Here is a 22679-nt window from a genome sequence, read left to right as displayed (position 1 = left end):
TTATAAGATTTGAACACATCACTTATAATAAACAAAACAAATAATTTTATTATTGTATAGAGTATCATTTCTTACCTATCATACCACAACTTTCACCTACTTAAATTATTGTAAGGTTAAATTAGTCTAGAAGTCTGACTTATTTGAGAATTTTCAAATTCATGCATGAACTTTAAAAATCTCCATTTAAATCCTAAATTTTGAAATAGCACATATAATTTGAAAACACCATCTATGTTTTGCCACCATCTATGTTTTCCCGAAGTCAATCATATTGGATTTTGGCCCTAATTTTATAAACAAAATAAAAGGACAATTATTTTTTTGTGTACAACCTTTGCTTTTTATGTTTTTTTATTATGTGTATAAATATAAGATGAAATATAATGTGTACATACTTATAATTATGAATAAAAATGAAACATTTTTCTTGTAACCAAATAGGCCTTTACATAGTGTTTGATAGATGTATCAAAACTTGGAAAAATCATAACATGGATTTTATTTAGATATGATGCATGTTATAAATGTAGCATATCAATACATGATAAAAATGTTATACATCTATTTAACCAAGTATGCTTTTATTAGGAATCAACGTCTAGTAATGTAAGACTTAGGAGTTAGTATAGGTAGGGTTAGATAAGGTAGGACTTGTTTCTTCCCTGACCCTAAATGTTGGATAGAGAATAGAGATCATGATAAAGTGGAATTTTTTTTAAGGATTCCATTTTTTTATTTCTAAATTAAATAATTTAAAATATATTCCCCCCACATTCGAGTGCTCGAGGGTTGAGAACTTTTTAGGAACCCCATACTAAAAAACTGGGTCGAAAAAAAGGCAAAATTATCACTAATATCAAATATTGTTCCAAACAAGAAAAACAGTAAATGGTTTCTCATTGCACATTAGAGTAACAATTTAAAAAGACAATAAAGTCCTTATCCAATTATTCAAAACTTATCTAAAGATTTTGATTGTTTGTGCTAAATAGACAATGTGATGCAAGAATCACTTTATCACTGGTTGGAACTGTCTTATGATTCACTATTTGGATAATAAAGCTATGTTGTGTTCCAATTTTCACCATCAACATGGGTCTTCTACTTCCTGGAACAGCACCATCCACTAATATAAGAAACAAACTTCTATCTTGCAAATGTTGCTGACATGATGATATCCATGTGCTACTACATTTGCCCTACAGCCAAGAAATTAAATCAACAGACTTTCTAAGACACTTTTTAGTGTTCTCCTATGGACCTTAAAATTTCTGGACCATGAGGAGAAGTGCAGAGCAATGAGCAAATAATTCAAATACAGGATAAAAAAACTTTTTTTAACAGGAGGGGGAGTGTAGCTCTGCTAATTGAGCTCACCCTTGGGGACACACCAAGAGAAAAAGGAAGAACATTGAAATTTAATCACATAATAAGAATACAGTAGTCTAGAACAAATTACTGCTGTACTGTAGAAACTGAAATGCTGGAATCACCCCAGAAATACTTGAATCCTGTCACCCATTGTGTCATTAATATCTAACAACAGTTTCCCCTCAACATCCCCCGTTGCATTCTCCAACAAATCTTTAATGTTTACGCCGCCCAAAGCTGTTCAAAGTTGTGACGAAGTTAACCAACAGAAGTTTGCAAATTTGGTATAGGAATCCATTTATGCATCATAGAAGAATTCATAAATTGTAACAGTACCAGGAACAATGTTTGTGATTCCGTCTATAAATCCAGCCTGTATACAAAAAAGTATATGTATTATGAGAAAAGGAAAGTAACATACAGTTTCCCTCCAAATTCTACACAGAGTGATAAAAATAAACGGAAACATGTATTATTGACATATTTAAGGAATAGGTCTAGAATTAAAGAAAATGGAATAAAAGGAAATCATGCAATTGTAATCCATCACGTTTTGCAATCCTATATAAAGTTAAGTTCTAGGATTTAAGGTTTAGGGTTTAATCAGTAGGATATAAACCATTGTTCTATTTTCTTATGCAACATAGCAAAGCACTTTCAAGTAACAGAAATTTCTTAAAACCAAATACATTGCACTTGGAGAGTATGATCACTTACAGGAATAGTAAGATCAAGTTTGTTAGATCCATCTCTGCCAGTGATTTTGATTTTCAGAGTCCGAGACCATATCCCAGGAAAAGGGTCCCTTGAATTATCTGCACCATATTTATTGTACACATCAGGAGTTATAACTTCCACAGTGGGATTTGGACTTTTCTGCTCGGTATCAACTTCACCTCTCTGTTGTCTACTGTACGGGCTACTGCTCTCTGAAAAATAACTAATTACTATGAGGATATCAGCATGAGACTTTTTTCTTTCTTTGATTTTCCCCTAGAGGTGAATTCGATTGAGTAGCAGAGAAATTCACTAATGAAAAGATAACTGTAATTTTCTCATGATTGTCGGTGATTAATTAGATGGCTTTTATTTATTTTGATAAAACAGCAATAAGATGAATTAAGATACTATTCATAAACATAGTTACTTGACATAAACAAACATTTATAAAGAAAGTTCAAAACCTTCTCTTGAAGATAAATTTTACATCGAAGTGCTGAGTTATTGTTGCATATGACTCTTAGAAGCCTACTGCCATTAATCTACAATGCAACTTCAGAAAAGTGTTGTTATTTTTGTGTTATGAGTTGTTTCTCCAACCTGTCATTGAATGCTGCTGAATGGCAGTTGTAGCGTAACGCTTCTCTTCTTCATAATAAGCATTGAAACCAACAATATCCTTAATTTCTTCAAAAGATGGCAGGCTTCCTGGAGGAGGAATACGGCCTCCTTTAATGGCAGTGAGAGAATCCTACAAACTCAGTCATAAATGATTATTTATCTGTAAATAACAAATTGAAATGATGCTTAAGAAAAAGGTCAGCGAGCTTTTAAGAATACTGAGTTTCAACAATTTGGCCTGTTATAAAGGAGTTAAATAATATATAACTTCAGTAACAGCAATTCATAGATAAACACCAGATAGGTAAGTATCTCTTAGCATGTCTCATTGGATCATGAATATCAGTGCATATAATATTAATCAGTATATTTGCATATCAATGACTAGAGATCGTGATTGGTATGTTAACAACAAGTTACTACAAAAGTCTTGGTGCAACATACGAGAAAGGAAAACAAAGTTTTGACCATGTGATATCAAACAGACACCTAGATGGTTGAGACTGCAAAATATAAATAAATAAGAGAAATGAAAGGGGAAGACATGTTACCTGCATTGCTCGTATAGAAACCCCAATCAAAGAAAGTGGATATGCAACAAGTTTATAACCAATGTCTTCAAGTTCCATAGGACTAAGTATTGGTGTTTTACCTCCTCCTTCAAGCATATTGCCTGCATAAAAGTACACATTAACAATACAATTATTTTTCAGATGTGTTTATACAAATATTAATATCCTATAAAAATTATATCATAACAACAATTGGTTAGCAATTATGAAATTATTATAAGATAGATGCTAAGGGGAGAACAAACCAAGTCACAAAAACCACCCTTAAAATCTTAAATCAAACCAAAGAGGTACAATCTCCGCTCAACTTCATTCATCAGCACTGCTTGTGTTGATTGGACGACCCATATTTGCTGAGACACTCTGGGTTTAATGGTGGAGGTTTCTGGGTTTTGATTTTCCTTCTTTTTGCTTGCTTTCCCTCTACACTCTTATATGTTCTATTTCTCTTTCCAAACATGACTCTTCGGATGGGGAAACCTTAAACTCAGTAACATGTGTAAAATCTGTTTCATTGTATTTGTGTCTCTTTATGTGACACAGCCCTTTTGCTGTAAGAAATTTCCGCTGTCTTATGGTACATGTTGACTTGTCTGCTATATAAGTCTATCCCAGTTTTCTGCTGAATGTGGTTAGGTGAATAAGTGATTCAACAACAAAAAAACCTTAATCCCACTAGGTAGGGTCGACTACATGAAACAAACGACACCATAATGCTCTACCATAAATCATGTTCATTAACAAAACGTTGATCTCTACAACTTTTGAGTATTTAAGAAGAGTATATTGTTCCAAAGAGTTATTTCCACATGCCATTTGTGAACTAGGCAGCAACAACTGAAGACTTGTACAAAATCCCTTTGTTGATACAGGGTGTGTTTTTATTTTTAACAGTTTGGGATGTTGTTTAACACATCTATGCTCCAACGTGAGGGGGATTGTTGGAGAGTTAGTGACTTAGTGTGTGCTACAAATATTGGACTAGGCCTATACTAGTACTACTAGACCAGGTTTATGGATATTATATACACAGGGAGAATGAATAATGAGTTAGTGTATCCCATCATTGAGTACTTCTATATTTTTCTCCATCTCTTTAGATTCTTATTCTTTCTTCTAAATTTAGATGACACAAAATGTATAAAGTATCTAGAAGATTTTGGGATAAAAACATACCAATTTTGGAATTAGGGGAGAAACTTGACAAAAAGCTGTCATCTCTTGTTTTGAAGTGAGTGCATCTATGAAAAGAACATCTGCTCCAGCATCTGCAAATGCCCTTACCCGACTAAGTGCTTCATCCAATGAGAGTGCTTGGCGAGAATCTGTACGTGCCACAATAACAATATCAGAGGCACTCTCATTCCTGGCATCGATAGCCGCTTTAATCCTCATGACAGCCTCTTCTCTTGACACCACTTTCCTTCCTTGTGTGTGTCCACACGCTTTTGGAGATACCTGATCTTCAATCATAATTCCTGCAAAACCAGCTTGAATATAACCCTTGACGGTTCTCTTGACATTCAATGCATTACCATAACCATTATCGGCATCACCAATGACGGGAATGGAGACAGCTTGTGTAATAAGTCGCCCTTGATCCAACATCTCTCCATAAGATATCAAACCAGTATCTGGAAACCCTAATCTCGAAGCTGATATTGAGAAACCTAGTAATAGGGGAATGAAGTAAGATATATATAAATAAAATATGAAAGTTAGAATAAAAGTAGGGATATATATATACCACTGGTAAAGGTTAAAGGGAATCCAGCTGCTTGAACAAGTTTAGCACTTAAAGCATCAAAAGAAGCTGGGCACTGATGAATCCCTTGTGAGTCAAGGATTGTTCTAAGTGCCTTTGCTGGTGTCTCTTTCTTCTTCATTGCTTTGATGTGTAATAATGGGTTCAAAACAATAGAAGAAGAAGAAGAAGAAGATTGCTGAGAAGAAGAAGAAGAAGAAAAAGGGAATTGAAGAGAAGAAAAAGGGAATTGAAGAGAAGAAAAGGGTTTAGAGAAGAAAGGTGAGATTGAAAAAGAGGAACCATGATTTTGGTACCACTTGCTGCTCGTCGTTGCCTTCATCTTCTTCCTTTCCACAACTCACTCCAAAATCCCAAATCAAAACAATATTTAAAACTAAAATTATATATAATAATAATCATAACAATAACAAATATAAATGAAAGTGTATTCAAATATATACTATATGAATTTTATATATTATTATTATATAATTTATTATTAATTATTTAAAAAAAATACAAACACGTGGTGAATATTGTAATTACCGTGTATAATATTAATTGATATTTTGTCTCGGATTTATAATTTTGGTGGCAAAAGTATTTACTTGTGTATCTAATCCAAAGCGATAATCATCGAACCATAATAGCAGGAAATAGTGAAAGAGTGATTCTTGAATGGGTCATGTGAAAGCTCTTCGGGAATTTCTTGAGAGTCGTGGGATTAAGCAGTGCCCCATTTGTTTCGATGGTCTCTCTGCCAAACTTGTTCAAAATCATGGATTCCCCTTCTGCTTTGCCGGTGGTATATATTTACCTTTTTCTTTTTAAATCGTTAAACAATAAGGATTTTCCTTGTTAATTGTTATTGTTCTTCAATTCTGCTTGTTAATTGTTACTTGTTACTTGTTACTAGGTTTTGCAATGTCTGCTGTGAGGTTGGGGTTGCCAGATACAGGTTTGATATCTTATGGAGAGATGGTGGATCAAGGGCAACTCATTACACAAGCTGTCTCCATCCCTGTCATTGTTGATGGTGATAATGGTTATGGTAATGCATTGAATGTCAAGAGAACTGTCAAGGGATATATTAAAGCTGGTTTTGCTGGAATTATGATTGAAGACCAGGTTGATGGGAAGTTTCTTTTTTAATCATCTTTTATTCTTAGACTCATCTAGTGCATGCTTTTAAACTCTATGACCATCATTGCTAGGTATCTCCAAAAGCATGTGGACACACACAAGGAAAGGGAGTGGTGTCACGACAAGAGGCCGTGATGAGGATTAAAGCGGCTGTTGACGCCAGGAAAGAGAGTGGCTCTGACATTGTTATTGTGGCACGCACAGATTCTCGTCAAGCAGTGTCATTGGATGAAGCATTCATAAGGATAAGGGCATTTGCAGATGCTGGAGCTGATGCTCTTTTTATAGACGCACTTGCTTCAAAACAAGAGATGAAAGCTTTTTGTGAAGTTTGCCCCCAAATTCCAAAAATGGTATTCACACTATTCATCAAAGTAAAAAGGAAAATGTTTTCTCTATCAGTACTATTAGGACTACACACACAAGTCACTGACACAAGCAATTGATTTTGTAAAAATCTTGCCTAGTTGCTGCGCAGTCCACAAATGACATGTGGAAGCAAATCCTTAATGAAAATTTTCAGAGTGACTATGCCAATTTGCATACCACACTAAGAGAAAGCTGTCTGCAGAAAGGATTTGACTGCACCAATACCGACACCATCACTCCTTGTAATCACCATCATCCCGATGGAATAATAGATGGAGTAAAGAGGGGTAGCTAGTAGGAGAATAGAAAATAAAGAGGGCTGCAATTACAGCTAGTGGGAGTGGAGATATAAATATGCAAATGAATAGGCAGTTAGTGAAGTTAATAAATAGGGGAGTGAGGTGGGCTGAGAGAATTATTCTGGAACTTGGAGGAATAGTTACATGGTTCACTCATGTATCCCATGTACTGCGTATCGAATTCAACGTACCACGTACCACACATAGTTACACGGTTCCCTCATCTAGCGTTCGTACCACATATTGGATTTGTCGTATCGTGTACCTGGTTCCTTATAAAAGAAGTCTTATAATTATAACTTCAAAAATGACGAACTGCATGGAACCTCGTACTGCACACCGAAGACGGTACTGTGGACCATGTAACTATGGTAAACGTAGTGGGTTCATCCTATATGAAATCTTGTAAAATAATGTTGAAAGTGGCGAACCACATATCGCGTACTGGAACTAGTGTTGTGTACGATGTAACTATTATTTTGGTAGGAGTTGCGTGCACTGAGCTGCCTTTTTTAGACCATGCAGCAGAGACTGCACTTGCAGCTCTATTTTTTTCTTCCTCTTCTACCTACATCTGCAGCTAGACTTTTCTGCCATTTTCTGTGTAAATGGAGCTCTGCTCACTGAACTTCTTATCAATTTTCATAGTTTACCTATACCTATCTCATCGACGTAAACTTCCTAGAGGATATACCCACCGCATGACTTTTGGTACAGGACAGAAGTATCAAAGTTGCTCCTCCTGGGTCCAAATTATAGTATTTGATTGCATATAATGTATTTGTAACAACAGGAAGCTCGTAGTGCCAAAGCAAATAGTGCATTGTGTAGCAAAACTATTTTGAAATTGTTGCATATTACATGCATAGTAGTGTATTTTTTATAGTAATTAATATGACATAGGTTAGGTTGAGCCTTGGCGCAACAATAAGGTTGCTAAGTTAGATCCTGGAAAGATCATCTCTGATTGTGGGGTAAGGTTGCATACTTCTACCCTCCTCATACCCCACCAAATGGGAGCCCCGTGCATCAAGTCACCCTTAAGAACTAAAATTACAATAACATGCTCATAAACTTAAACAAACTGAAACATAAAGTACTACAGCCTTATCATTACATAAACTTAAACAACCTAGATTACAAGAACAGAGATGCAGAGAAAGGGGGATAGTTTACATAAGGAGACACAGTAAAACATATTTGAAACACAGGCAGTAGTAGAATTTAAGATTTTCCATTCCATGCAGTTATTTTTAAAGAGAAATAGAACATAGAAGAGAGTGGAGGTAGTCCAAGCGAAAATAAGAGAAATCAGTACAGATCTGGAGCCTCCAATGAACACAAGCAGTACCGATGAATGAAATTGAGTACAGTTTTGGCCTTTTTGGTTTGATTTAAGGGTGGTTTGAAACAAAAATTGGCAACTTGTTATGTTTCCCCCATATTTGTTAATTTATTTTTTATCATGACATAATTTCTACATGATATTAATGTTTGTATAAACACATCTTGTTTTTTTTGGTATTCTTAATTTGCACTCTTTTGTAGGCCAATATGCTTGAAGGAGGCAAAACACCAATACTTAGTGCTCTGGAACTTGAAGACATTGGCTATAAATTTGTTGTTTATCCAATTTCTCTGCTTGGGGTCTCCATAAAAGCAATGCAGGTGAAATGTAACTGAAATATGTCTGTTTATGAATGGGATTCTGATGAGTGACATTCTTCTTTTAATTTAATTCTTGTATAATGTTTTGATTTTACGACTCATGTACTCTGGTTATCATATTTTATTAATGGTGTCTTAAATGGTGTCAAGTCTAGCAAGTTTTGCAAGAACTACATAGATTCTTAAAATTGGTTAATGTAGACAATAAGTTCCATTGTTGTAATGGACTGGAAATTCATTTTTGTCACATAAACTTACTTCTAAAAATGTTTAAAAAGTAAGTGCTCGCTGACATCAAGGTGTTTACTTGTTATCATGTGTCGTGTATATTTTATGAAGACTTATGTTGTCTTATTAATATGTCTATCCCGATTAATAGCCCATGAAATGTGAAAGATATTGATTAGTTTTAGATGTGTTGATAAATTCAAGATCAGGATGAGATATGCTAAGAGATACTTATCCAGGTGGTGCTTGCCTGTGATTCTTAAAACAGGCCAAATTGTTGATTCTTAAAACCTACTTTGCATTTTTCTGATATTTCTACCGAAGTGTTATTTTTTATTTATTTTATAGATAAATAATATAGCTGACTGAGTTTGTAGGATGCACTCACTGCCATTAAAGGAGGCAGTGTTCCTTCTCCTGGAAGCATGCCATCTTTTGAGGAAATTAAGGACATTGTAGGTTTTAATGCTTATTATGAAGAAGAGAAGCTTTATACTGCAAGCACCAATCTGCGGATTCCAGAGAAAGGTTGGAGAAACAACTCTCAATACAAAAATACCATTCCTTTCATAAAGTTGCATTGTAGTGTAATGGCACCAGGCTTCTCATACTTATATTTTATATACAATCTAAAACACAGTGCTTTATTTCAAAGAAGCTGTTGAACTTTTTTTTATAAAGGTCTGTTTATGTGAAGTAACTAGCACTATTTTATCGACCGACCAAATTAATCATTTAAAGTCATGAGAGAATTCGGCTGATGTTTTCATTATTGGATTTCTCTGCTACTCAGTTTCACCTCTAGGTTAAAATCAAAGATAGAAGAGAAGTTATCATGCGGAAATCCTGGTTGTTTATAAGTATATATCATGCATTTTATTCTTGCATTCTCATTGCTGAAGATGTAACTCCTGATGTGTCATATAAAAATATGATGCAGATAGTTCAAATGACTCATTTTCTGGGATCTGGTCTCGGACTCTGAGAATCAAATTAACTGGTAGAGATGGAATTGAAAAACTTGATCTAAGGAGTCCTGTAAGTTTTCAATTCTCTGCATATGGAAATCCTCTTTATGTGAATACATTGTCTTTATTGTTCTCTGCTCCACAATTAAAACATCTTGAACTTTTGGTTAAACATTAAGTATAATATTGGGCAGCAGAACTTTCAAATATGTTTCACTGGTTACTTAGATTAAATATGAGTCCATGTAAGATTCCTGCTTCCTTTTCATAATAACACATACTTTTCTATATGCAGGCTGGATTTCTGGCTGGAATAACAAACATAATTCCTGGTATTATTATTATCCATAAATTCTTGTATAATGTAAAATATGGGTGTATTCCAAATTTGTGACTTAAGTTGAAAGATCTTTCACAATTTCTGTTACAACTTTAAACAGGGTTGGGTGGTATAAACATCAAAACATTGTTGGATGGTGTGGCAGAGGATGTTGGAGGGAAAGTGTTGTTAGATGTTAATGACAGTATTGGTGACAGGATTCAAGTATTTGTGGAGTGATTCAGTTTCTCAACTCCCAACTGTATTTTGTTAGTGAATAATGCAGCTTGGATATTTGTCTCTGTCCTTTGGGTTATGAAAGTATGAATGGTTTTATGTTCTTTCCAAGGTGGAATATATATATGACCAGTTACTGTGCCAATAAAAAACACTTGGAACTGTAATGTTTTTTTTGGGAAATGTAATGTCTTTTTTGTACATCAACGTATTCCCTCTTTTTTTTTTGAGTTATACTTATTTCTTTTTGTCTTAATAGTACGTAGATAATCTTCCGGTAGAAAATGGCATAAATAAGTTGAGTTTTTAATTTTTGAGTGTTCCAAAGATAATAATATGTTTTCCATTTAAAAGATAACCTAAAGTAATTATATATAACCTCTTGAGCCATTGTTTGCATCTAATTATTGCAAATTTATTTGCATTGTATATGTTACAAAATTAAATATATCATCAGCTAATGAAATTGTCTTTCAATTACTACTATTTAATTACATAAATAGACTTAAATGAAATTATCATGTTCTCACCCCATTCCTTGTATATATATACTAGCTTTGAATACATTCCATTCCATATTCTCTCTTAGCCTATTGATTCAGAAGATTTTTCTAATTTAAACTCTTCTCTCATTCTCTACTTTGAATACATTAATTCATTAACATCTCTATGATGTATAGGTTTAGCCCTTGGGGCACTATGATATTTGTATTGATTACCACAATAACTCTAGTTATGATGTTTTATGTAAATAACCAACATTTTATTTTGCCCATACATTGGATAGAGGCTATTATGCTGAGTCTAGTAGCATTCGTAGAAATAAATATTTTCCAACATAGATATATGGCAAGACATGCATGTTGAGATAAATACAATTTCAAAGTTTAAGGATTGTGTTATCATTATTATCCACCAGTAACTAAAAAACCCAAAGGTGAATATTGTGTTATTTGCATGGAAGAATTCAAGAATGGAGAGATGAATTTCATTACTCTTGCGTCCAACTTTGGTTCAATACTGGCAACACTACTTGTCCTACTTATTAACCCTAAGATGCACATAGAATATGACTTTATGGGTTTTTATATGCAAATGCAAAAATCTTGGTTCTTGTCTTCATTATCTAGTTTTTTATGTTAATACACAAATTGTATACATCAATATAGGCATAACATAACATTCAAATATGGGTACATTAACATAAGATAAGAAAATCCAAAATATGACAGGTGCTACTTGCAATAGCCATTCAAATATAAAAGCCCAGAGTCAAGAAATAATAAATATGATCAAATCCTTACTAATAGAAATGATAACATAAAACAACTTACAAATACTAGTTCTGGTTAATACTACAAACTATGAATTGCAAGGAGAAAATATTCATATATATCACTTTTTTTATCACACACCTTCTCATACGTACTTTATAATTATTAACCAAAGGATTTTTGTTATGAAACAACAAAAGTACCTTTTAATCAATAATTATATGTGTGAGAAGTGGTGTTAGAGAATCATTATCCATTGCAAAGTGTATCATAGTACATACCTACAGGTGGGTCATTGAGATTCACATTGATATCTAGTTTCTTGAATGTTTTCTTGTTGAAGTTATATAAAATTACACTGTCTTTGGAGTGTATTACCATTTCTTCATCCTGAAAATATATAGGCCAAAAATGGTTAATGCAAAAAGCTTCTCCAAGAGAAAATTTGTATATTTTCTCCCAAGTGTGGCTACCATGATCTTGTAGCTTCCATAATGAAGCATCATGAGTTATTGAATCCACAATTAATAGCCCTAACTTCTCCTGCAGATTCACTAAATACAATTTATTAGTGGAATACAAAGAAATATCATTAATTCCACTTGGATAATTTACCCTTCTAAATTTCTCACTCTCCAGATCAAATGAGATAACAACAGCATTGCAGCATGATTTCCAATTCAAAGTGGTCTGAACAAGAACTGTTGAATGAGAAGAGTCCACAAGATCAGTGATATGTTCATCCATTAATCTCCAATTGGAATAGTTTCTTGTTCCATCACCAAGGGTATCATTGTTTATATCAATGACTTGACATTTGAAATGAGGATATGGTAGGTTAGATGGAGTAACATTAATGAACAACAAGGCAAGTTTGAACCTATGAATGGAAGGAATGTATCCAATACCAAAAGAAGCAATTGGAGCCTTAGAGAAGCCTGATGAAGAGTCCATAGGCAACTCAAGAAGCAGTTTGGAAATAAAGGAATATAAGAAAATCTGAGATTCCATCATATTATTCTTTATACCTACATAGCACATGATACCTTGGGGAGTGACCATCATTGTATTGGTGGGACATACACTGGTACCCTTTGTTGTGAAGATATTGCAGAGTGAAAGGGTTTTGGTGTTGAAACAAGTCCATTCAGCCATATGATAACGAACTTGATTTTTGAAAAATATAATTTTAGGGTTTTTCTTTGACCTCATATGATATATGTGTCGAAAACAAGGGTCTAAGATTTGGTTACCCCAAGACTTGGACACACTCTGGAATCTTGACAGTGACTTTGGTTGTAGCCTTAGTTGTATCTCGTACTCAAGATCATGAGGAAAATTGTTGTTAATATCTTCCATTGTTCTTTGTCAAAGGACTGTTTTTGTGATCTATGAATATATGACTAAATGGATTTCATTTCATTGATTTTAGTCATTTTATGCTAAAATCCATTGCATATATATTCATTCAAACTTTAATTAACAAAGTTTATAGATTTTAATTTTAATTTTAATTTTTTATAGATTTTAACATTAAAGTTATGTTAAATTATTAAGAACAAAAGTAAACATTCAATGTATAATGTTTGAAATGGTTACTTTAAATTTTAATTGTTCCATATATATTAAATAAAATTAAGGAAAATTATTGACATGAAATAATGTAATTGGGCAATGTTTTATTTAAATTCATTCAATGCTGAAAATAGTATATTTTAATTGTTTCCTATAGAAACATTTCAAAAATAATTGATAATAAACAAAATAAAGTAAAACTATTGATATGGAATAATCTAAAAGGGAAATATTTTATACAAATTCTCTAAGGCATGAATAATAACATTAGTAAATCAATTTTTAGACATGTACCGAAAAATATAAATTTTCTGTCAAAACTTATAATTAAGATTCTTAAATTTTAACATTACATCAAAAATCGATTACAAATAAGAAATGTAATATCACTCTGTCTATAATAAAACAATACCTAAATTTAATTATATTGATTAAATATAACTTCGATTTTTTATTAAAAATTATTTATTAAAACAAATATTTTATTTTTATGTTTGAAAATAATATATCTTATCGTGATATATATTAGTGAAACAATATTACATAGTTCTTGATAACTTATTAATTAATTGGTTTGATAAATTTTTTAGTGATAAAAATCAAGAAGTTATGCTAGGATATCCCATATTGCTGAATAGAGAGCGCCTACTTTGTATAGATTAGGCATACATACATTCCAACCTATTTTAGTAGAAGAGTGCTTTTATTCCCAGAAATATATACTCAATTATAAATATTGTGTACAATACATAACACATCTTTAATATGAAATAGAGTGTATAAGGGGTGAATATGAGTTGGGTTGGGTTCCATAAGGCTTATCGGTTAATTAACCTTAAATATTGATCAAATTACTTTTCAACATAAATCTGACCCTACTCTAAATGTGATCAAGCCAACATTTAAACCGAAAGGTGACCATAAATCTGAATAAATATAACATATATATTACTGCATAAATTCTTATCAATACCAGTGCTATATAATTTGACATATTGAAGCTGAATCATAATAAGATGAATAGGTTGAGAGGATAAGATGAAGTCTTGGACACCTAGTGAAGTGATTTAACAGATCTACCTCTTAGACTTTATTGAAAGGTACATGATTGAGTTGGGTGTTAGAAAATGTTGAGTTAGAAATACTTGTCTTATGTTTAACTAGAACCCCATCTCACAAAGAGATTGATAGATTGGACTATGGATTCATCATAACATATTGAAGCTGAAGCTGTAAATGTTTTTATATATTTGGAATAAGGAAGATGATGAATTTTAAAGAGTTTTGGAGCAGAAATACTTCGATAGGTGTTGCTTTGGGACAGTTTCTTTCTCTTCTTATCACTTCCACTGGCTTCTCTTCTTCTCAATTGGCTAAAAAAGGTTTCTTTCTTTCTTTTCATTTTTGGTTACATTACTTAAATCATTGTATATATAACTCTTATTATCATTTTCTAATTATTCTTTTTCACCTCTTTCATTACCCATGTAGCTTGATTCACTTAATAATCTTATTTTGTTTGGAATAAGATAACTTAGGTGTATATGAGAGCTTATTACCTTCTATAAGTTTATAGCTTATCTTAGTAAAACTTGTACCAAACTTACTGAAATAAGTTAAAATAGCTTATAGGAAAGCCATAAGCTATTTTTATACTCTCTACCCAAATGCCTGCTTAAGTGTGTCTATAATAAGATAAGCTCTATATAGGTTCTTCCAAATGCCTCCTAACCCTAAGGTTCTTCCAAATGCCTTTTTTGTGTTTTTGGACCAACCTATACTTATGTTAATTGTATGCCTAATTTTTTGGTTTTTGAAAATCTAATACAGTTTTGTGCTTCTCCGTGTTTCATTATCATAGGAATTAATGCACAAACTTCACAGTCGTTTCTGAATTATGTGTTGTTGGCGGTTGCATATGGGAGTATTTTAATATACAGAAGGAAACCACTGAAGGTTATACCCTATGTTTCACAATTCTGTGCTTTTACTATTGGAATTATTTTTTATTTCAATATCATTGGGTAGAAAACCAGAAGAAATGGTGATCTTTTGATTCTGTTATAAGGAGAGTGTGAAAGTCCTGCCTTTCAAAATGTACTGTTCTGCTAGTTTTATTCTGTTTTTACCTCTCAGTGCTTAACATTCGGAGACAGTTTCATTATCTTCATATGGTTATTATGCAGGCAAAATGGTATTATTATTTACTTCTTGGAATTATTGATGTTGAAGCAAATTTTCTTGGTGAGTGTTTAATTATGGTGGAGATACTGTACTACAATAAAAGCATTGGTAAAATCAATAAATTCATATGCAGTTAGGTCAAGCATCAGCCAGTCAGAGAAGAATTAAAATTTAATAACCAACCTGTTCATTATATTTATTGTTGGATTCTTCTTGCCTTCAATGCATTACAAACTAACTCTCATGTAATGAACAGTTGTGAAGTCATATCAATACACATCACTTACCAGTGTGATGCTGCTTGACTGCTGGTCGATTCCAATCGTCATGCTTCTTACGTGGATTTTCTTGAAAACAAAATATAGATTCAAAAACATAACTGGCATAGTTGTTTGCATTGCTGGCCTTGTCCTTGTTGTGTTTTCAGATGTTCATGCAGGAGACCGTTCAGGTGGGTAGCTTTTTATGTACTTGATACTGGTATCTACATCTTGTATCTACAACTTTACACATTAACACACATATGCATACACAAAAGCAACTTATCCGGTAGTGTTTGGTAGAATAGGACAGAACAGAATGTGAGTTATGTTCTTTGTTTGGTGTATTCTATGAACAAAGCAGAACAAGACTAAAGACTAAATGATAGAACATTTGGGATCCAATGAAAGGAGAAGAACCAAAGAGAATAGAATGGAACATCTTTTGTTGTCCTTTTCTATCCCTTTCTATCGGCACACGCAAAAGCAGATTGGAAGAGTGTGTCTGCACACTACATATCTTATTTATTGGAAATCATTCAATTAGTAAATTTTGATCCTATTATTAATTATCGCCAATTATATGCAACTTTCTACTCATTATGTTTGTCTGACACTGTGATGTTAAATTCACTTGCTATAGGTGGAAGTAATCCTCGTAAAGGGGACCTTATTGTTATTGCTGGTTCTACCTTGTATGCAATCAGTAATGTCAGTGAGGTAAGCTGATTTCACTTCTTCTACCTTGTTAGGGGATCTATCTTGTTATGTAAAATAGCGCTTAATTTGACCATGTTCTTTAGTATGTGCTCTATGACTTTCAGATATATTATGTTATGAATTAACTTGTTTTAAATTGTCCACAAATTGATATCACAGTGGTGTATTTGTTCTTAGTTAATTCAACTATTCAAGAATAGCTGCATATATTCTTTGGGATATTTATTCTATTGATGTTGGCTTTGGAAGGAGGGAATATGAAATGGCTCTGGCTGTTCACAATTGTGAAGAGGAAACAATTGAAAATCCAAAAAATGTCAGCATATAAAAACCAGAGTAGGACAATTGAAGAATGAGGTTAAAGATGGATCGCGAAATATGAAAAATACATATGAAACCTTCAGCACAACCAAATTACAACAAGATTGTATTGAATTTGGGCTAATTCATGCATGCTCATATTTGCGTTTCATTATTTTAATCTCCTTTGTGTTGGTGTTATTTCTTTTTTTGCTGCAGGAATTTCTAGTGAAAAATGCTGACAGAGTTGAACTCATGGCAATGTTGGGTATCTTTGGCAGCATTATGAGTGCAATCCAAATGTATCCTAGAAATTGATTAATATTATAAGTGCTATGGGACTTCTCAGTTTTGAATTTTTTTATCGGCTTATTTTTATCTCTAGCTATCCATCAAGGTGTTGTATATCTACATAGTAATCATAATTGTTTGGCCTTTCAATACTTGTTTCTTCAGTTGCATAGCTTAAGCCTCTAATTCCAATCTTCATCCAAGTTCTAATATATTTGCACAATGGTTTAACAAATCATTCTATGTCAAACTAATAACCATATTGAAGCGTGGATTTTGGTTTTGGGATTAACAATAAAATGCTACATGATTTAGTAGTTTGTTACAAGTGGATGAATGCAATTTTAGTTAAGTTTCAGCTTCAAGTGTTTTACATTAATAACTTAATTTTTTAAGATTATGATGAGATTAGTAACTTAGTTTTTCATGTTGCGTCCTTAACGATTGTTACAGAAGTATACTTGAAAGAAATGAACTCGAATCTATTAAATGGACAGCTGGGGCAGTAAGCACAGATTCTCTTTCTCTCTCAATATTCTTATTAATGTGATATAAGAGCTGTACACATAATTATTATTTATGTTCATTTCTTTCAAATGTTGGTTTCAGGGGATTCCATTTTTTGGATTTGCAGTGGCTATGTTTATGTTTTACTCTTTAGTCCCTGTTCTGCTTAAGGTGTGGATTCAAACTATAACAACTCTGGAGATTCCATCTTATTTTGTTCGTACATCAAATGCTATCTAAGTTTTTAAACTATCCTAACATTCTCCAGAAGAGAAGTGTCATAAATATGCAGATTTTTAATTGAAATTAGTATTTCTAATATTCTCTATTCTGCTGTCACAGACCAATGGTGCAACCATGCTAAACCTGTCTTTGTTGACCTCAGACATGTGGTCTGTCTTAATCCGCATTTTTGCTTACCATGAGAAGGTTTGACTGCAATCTCTGTTGACTTTGGGTTTTTTTTCACTTATAAGAGGGTGAACCTTAACAAAATGGTAAGGTTTGGTAATTTGTGCTGCCCAGCTGAGTTCAGCCTGGCCCGTTTCTGGCTCGACCTTTATCGAACCGGGCCAAAAAATCTCAGGGTTATTCGGGTTTAAGAAACAAGTAATTAAACCCAATAGCAGCCAAAAAATTAACCAATAGCAGCCAAAAAACCCACACGAACTAGGCTGAAATGACCCAAGGTTATTCAGGAGGGCTGTAATGTAGCTAAACCCACCCATTTACCCATTTATATAAGACGGTTCGTTCAGGCCCATTTTGCTAGCTCTACTTGGAGGTCACGAGTTCAAATCTTAGAAACTACCTTTATGTTTGAGAGGGTAAGACTATGTATCCTCCCATACCTCATCGGATGGGAGTCACATGCACTAGCCAACCCTTTTATTTATAAAAATTCATGCAGATAGGAGTCACATTTTTCAGTGAGCTAACATCTCTAGAGCATATTGTGGTTTTCAGGTTGATTGGATGTACTTTTTGGCCTTTGGTGCTGTTGTTGCTGGGCTTCTTATCTACTCTGGGTATGTATTTTTCACTTTCCTCTTGTGAAACTGTTGTTTCTGCTGGTTGATTCTTTCAGGATTTCTCTAAAAATGAATGATTACCAAAACTCATTCAGCCAACTCTAGCACATTATTACATAAGCTAACCATAAAGCATAGGCATAGCTATGCATTTAAACATTAAATATGCCTAAAGCATTGTCATAGCTAATGACCAATAACTATGCATTAAAACATAAAGCATAAGCATAGCTTCACATCATTTGCATCATCAACCATGTTTTTGTGTTCATATTGATGTATACGCGTTCTCAGTAATTGACTTTGAGTTATATAGCAGCAGGGTGCTATGCTGATCATCTAGCTCAGCTGTTTTATGTAATCTAGATTTACGGGGCATTCGCAAGAGTTTATATAGAGCATATTTGAGTTATCTTATCATACAAGCACTTACACAAGTGTTTGAAAAACATACAAAAATAGCTTAATTAAGAGGTTTATCCAAATGTGTATTGGCATCTAGTATCTTTTATGGTGGGATTCCTTTCATGCTGATACAGTAATTTCAAAATGCTTTATTCCGATAAGGTTGTAAAACTGCATATGATGTTTGATCTTACTTCAGAGATGACAAGGATGAAAATGAGGAGGCTCCTAATGTTGGTGAAGAAAATCCTCAGCCAAGAAAACAATATGAGGAAGCCAATTCAGGAAATGATAGCAAATTAGTGCATCTCCTCCAAGATTAATGCAATCAAAGAAACACATTTATATTATGTTCATTTAGATGTTGTTATTCTCCCCATGTCTATCATTTGAGTTGATAAACTTTGCAACTCATTTGGTGCACAAGAGATAAGAAAGGACACCATGTCATGTCATATTCTAGAGTTTCAGAGCTAGTAGGATAGGATATTAGGATATCATATATATATATATATATATATATATATATATATATATATATATATATATATATATATATATATATATATATATATATATATATATATGATATCCTAATATCCTATCCTACTAGCTCTGAAACTCTAGAATATGACATGACATGGTGTCCTTTCTTATCTCTTGTGCACCAAATGAGTTGCAAAGTTTATCAACTCAAATGATAGACATGGGGAGAATAACAACATCTAAATGAACATAATATAAATGTGTTTCTTTGATTGCATTAATCTTGGAGGAGATGCACTAATTTGCTATCATTTCCTGAATTGGCTTCCTCATATTGTTTTCTTGGCTGAGGATTTTCTTCACCAACATTAGGAGCCTCCTCATTTTCATCCTTGTCATCTCTGAAGTAAGATCAAACATCATATGCAGTTTTACAACCTTATCGGAATAAAGCATTTTGAAATTACTGTATCAGCATGAAAGGAATCCCACCATAAAAGATACTAGATGCCAATACACATTTGGATAAACCTCTTAATTAAGCTATTTTTGTATGTTTTTCAAACACTTGTGTAAGTGCTTGTATGATAAGATAACTCAAATATGCTCTATATAAACTCTTGCGAATGCCCCGTAAATCTAGATTACATAAAACAGCTGAGCTAGATGATCAGCATAGCACCCTGCTGCTATATAACTCAAAGTCAATTACTGAGAACGCGTATACATCAATATGAACACAAAAACATGGTTGATGATGCAAATGATGTGAAGCTATGCTTATGCTTTATGTTTTAATGCATAGTTATTGGTCATTAGCTATGACAATGCTTTAGGCATATTTAATGTTTAAATGCATAGCTATGCCTATGCTTTATGGTTAGCTTATGTAATAATGTGCTAGAGTTGGCTGAATGAGTTTTGGTAATCATTCATTTTTAGAGAAATCCTGAAAGAATCAACCAGCAGAAACAACAGTTTCACAAGAGGAAAGTGAAAAATACATACCCAGAGTAGATAAGAAGCCCAGCAACAACAGCACCAAAGGCCAAAAAGTACATCCAATCAACCTGAAAACCACAATATGCTCTAGAGATGTTAGCTCACTGAAAAATGTGACTCCTATCTGCATGAATTTTTATAAATAAAAGGGTTGGCTAGTGCATGTGACTCCCATCCGATGAGGTATGGGAGGATACATAGTCTTACCCTCTCAAACATAAAGGTAGTTTCTAAGATTTGAACTCGTGACCTCCAAGTAGAGCTAGCAAAATGGGCCTGAACGAACCGTCTTATATAAATGGGTAAATGGGTGGGTTTAGCTACATTACAGCCCTCCTGAATAACCTTGGGTCATTTCAGCCTAGTTCGTGTGGGTTTTTTGGCTGCTATTGGTTAATTTTTTGGCTGCTATTGGGTTTAATTACTTGTTTCTTAAACCCGAATAACCCTGAGATTTTTTGGCCCGGTTCGATAAAGGTCGAGCCAGAAACGGGCCAGGCTGAACTCAGCTGGGCAGCACAAATTACCAAACCTTACCATTTTGTTAAGGTTCACCCTCTTATAAGTGAAAAAAAACCCAAAGTCAACAGAGATTGCAGTCAAACCTTCTCATGGTAAGCAAAAATGCGGATTAAGACAGACCACATGTCTGAGGTCAACAAAGACAGGTTTAGCATGGTTGCACCATTGGTCTGTGACAGCAGAATAGAGAATATTAGAAATACTAATTTCAATTAAAAATCTGCATATTTATGACACTTCTCTTCTGGAGAATGTTAGGATAGTTTAAAAACTTAGATAGCATTTGATGTACGAACAAAATAAGATGGAATCTCCAGAGTTGTTATAGTTTGAATCCACACCTTAAGCAGAACAGGGACTAAAGAGTAAAACATAAACATAGCCACTGCAAATCCAAAAAATGGAATCCCCTGAAACCAACATTTGAAAGAAATGAACATAAATAATAATTATGTGTACAGCTCTTATATCACATTAATAAGAATATTGAGAGAGAAAGAGAATCTGTGCTTACTGCCCCAGCTGTCCATTTAATAGATTCGAGTTCATTTCTTTCAAGTATACTTCTGTAACAATCGTTAAGGACGCAACATGAAAAACTAAGTTACTAATCTCATCATAATCTTAAAAAATTAAGTTATTAATGTAAAACACTTGAAGCTGAAACTTAACTAAAATTGCATTCATCCACTTGTAACAAACTACTAAATCATGTAGCATTTTATTGTTAATCCCAAAACCAAAATCCACGCTTCAATATGGTTATTAGTTTGACATAGAATGATTTGTTAAACCATTGTGCAAATATATTAGAACTTGGATGAAGATTGGAATTAGAGGCTTAAGCTATGCAACTGAAGAAACAAGTATTGAAAGGCCAAACAATTATGATTACTATGTAGATATACAACACCTTGATGGATAGCTAGAGATAAAAATAAGCCGATAAAAAAATTCAAAACTGAGAAGTCCCATAGCACTTATAATATTAATCAATTTCTAGGATACATTTGGATTGCACTCATAATGCTGCCAAAGATACCCAACATTGCCATGAGTTCAACTCTGTCAGCATTTTTCACTAGAAATTCCTGCAGCAAAAAAAGAAATAACACCAACACAAAGGAGATTAAAATAATGAAACGCAAATATGAGCATGCATGAATTAGCCCAAATTCAATACAATCTTGTTGTAATTTGGTTGTGCTGAAGGTTTCATATGTATTTTTCATATTTCGCGATCCATCTTTAACCTCATTCTTCAATTGTCCTACTCTGGTTTTTATATGCTGACATTTTTTGGATTTTCAATTGTTTCCTCTTCACAATTGTGAACAGCCAGAGCCATTTCATATTCCCTCCTTCCAAAGCCAACATCAATAGATCCTATCCTCATCCCCATCCTCTTCCTCATCCTCATCCTATCCTTATCCTCAGTCTCGTCCTCATCCTATCCTCGTCCTCATCCTCATCCTCCTCCTCATTCTATCCTTATCCTCATCCTCATCCTACCCTCATCCTCATCGTACCCTCATTCTAGTCCTCATCCTATCCTCATCCTCATTATTGTCGTCATCCTCATCATCATCCTCATCCTCATCATCATCCTATCCTCGTCCTCATCCTCCTCCTTATCCACATTCTACTCCTCATCCTATCCTCGTCCTCATCCTCATCCTATCCTCATTCTCATCCTCATCCTATCCTCATCCTAGTCCTCATCCTATCCTCATTCTCATTCTTTTCCTCATCCTATCCACATCCTCATGCTCGTCCTCGTCCTATCATCATCCACTTCCTCATCCTATCCTCATTATCATCCCCATCCTATCCTCATCCTAATCCACATCCTCATCC

The 22679-nt window shown here is 33.6% G+C and overlaps 4 protein-coding genes across 4 annotated transcripts; 2 read left to right on the top strand and 2 right to left on the bottom strand.

The window, feature by feature from the left end:
• Positions 1-874: 874 nt before the first annotated feature.
• Positions 875-5197, bottom strand: LOC109338143 (2,3-dimethylmalate lyase-like). The gene is made up of 8 exons (XM_019575291.1): positions 5035-5197; positions 4460-4957; positions 3267-3388; positions 2695-2845; positions 2092-2303; positions 1711-1747; positions 1463-1611; positions 875-1111 (listed from the first exon to the last, which is right to left on the bottom strand). Exons 1-7 carry the CDS (start codon positions 5171-5173, stop codon positions 1493-1495), a joined length of 1278 nt encoding a protein of 425 aa, XP_019430836.1. The 5' UTR covers positions 5174-5197; the 3' UTR covers positions 875-1111; positions 1463-1492.
• A 479-nt stretch (positions 5198-5676) lies between these two features.
• On the top strand, positions 5677-10432 carry LOC109338139 (2,3-dimethylmalate lyase-like). The gene is made up of 8 exons (XM_019575286.1): positions 5677-5839; positions 5951-6162; positions 6249-6530; positions 8394-8513; positions 9119-9269; positions 9682-9779; positions 10005-10041; positions 10150-10432. Exons 1-8 carry the CDS (start codon positions 5713-5715, stop codon positions 10266-10268), a joined length of 1146 nt encoding a protein of 381 aa, XP_019430831.1. The 5' UTR covers positions 5677-5712; the 3' UTR covers positions 10269-10432.
• A 3757-nt stretch (positions 10433-14189) lies between these two features.
• LOC109338141 (solute carrier family 35 member F1-like) lies at positions 14190-19273 on the top strand. Its single transcript, XM_019575289.1, has 11 exons — positions 14190-14496; positions 14976-15070; positions 15301-15358; positions 15555-15749; positions 16202-16278; positions 16798-16880; positions 17323-17374; positions 17479-17547; positions 17719-17805; positions 18343-18404; positions 19012-19273. Exons 1-11 carry the CDS (start codon positions 14379-14381, stop codon positions 19133-19135), a joined length of 1020 nt encoding a protein of 339 aa, XP_019430834.1. The 5' UTR covers positions 14190-14378; the 3' UTR covers positions 19136-19273.
• A 292-nt stretch (positions 19274-19565) lies between these two features.
• Positions 19566-21936, bottom strand: LOC109338142 (solute carrier family 35 member F1-like). Its single transcript, XM_019575290.1, has 6 exons — positions 21831-21936; positions 21337-21388; positions 21164-21232; positions 20906-20992; positions 20307-20368; positions 19566-19699 (listed from the first exon to the last, which is right to left on the bottom strand). The coding sequence occupies exons 1-6, from the start codon at positions 21875-21877 to the stop codon at positions 19576-19578; spliced, it is 441 nt and encodes a 146-aa protein (XP_019430835.1). The 5' UTR covers positions 21878-21936; the 3' UTR covers positions 19566-19575.
• Positions 21937-22679: the final 743 nt, after the last annotated feature.

This window comes from Lupinus angustifolius, unplaced genomic scaffold (assembly GCF_001865875.1).
Source record: "Lupinus angustifolius cultivar Tanjil unplaced genomic scaffold, LupAngTanjil_v1.0 Scaffold_18_56, whole genome shotgun sequence".
NCBI lineage: Eukaryota > Viridiplantae > Streptophyta > Magnoliopsida > Fabales > Fabaceae > Lupinus > Lupinus angustifolius.
The sequence above is the reverse complement of the archived record's forward strand: the minus strand, read 5'-3'. Positions and strand labels throughout refer to the sequence as shown.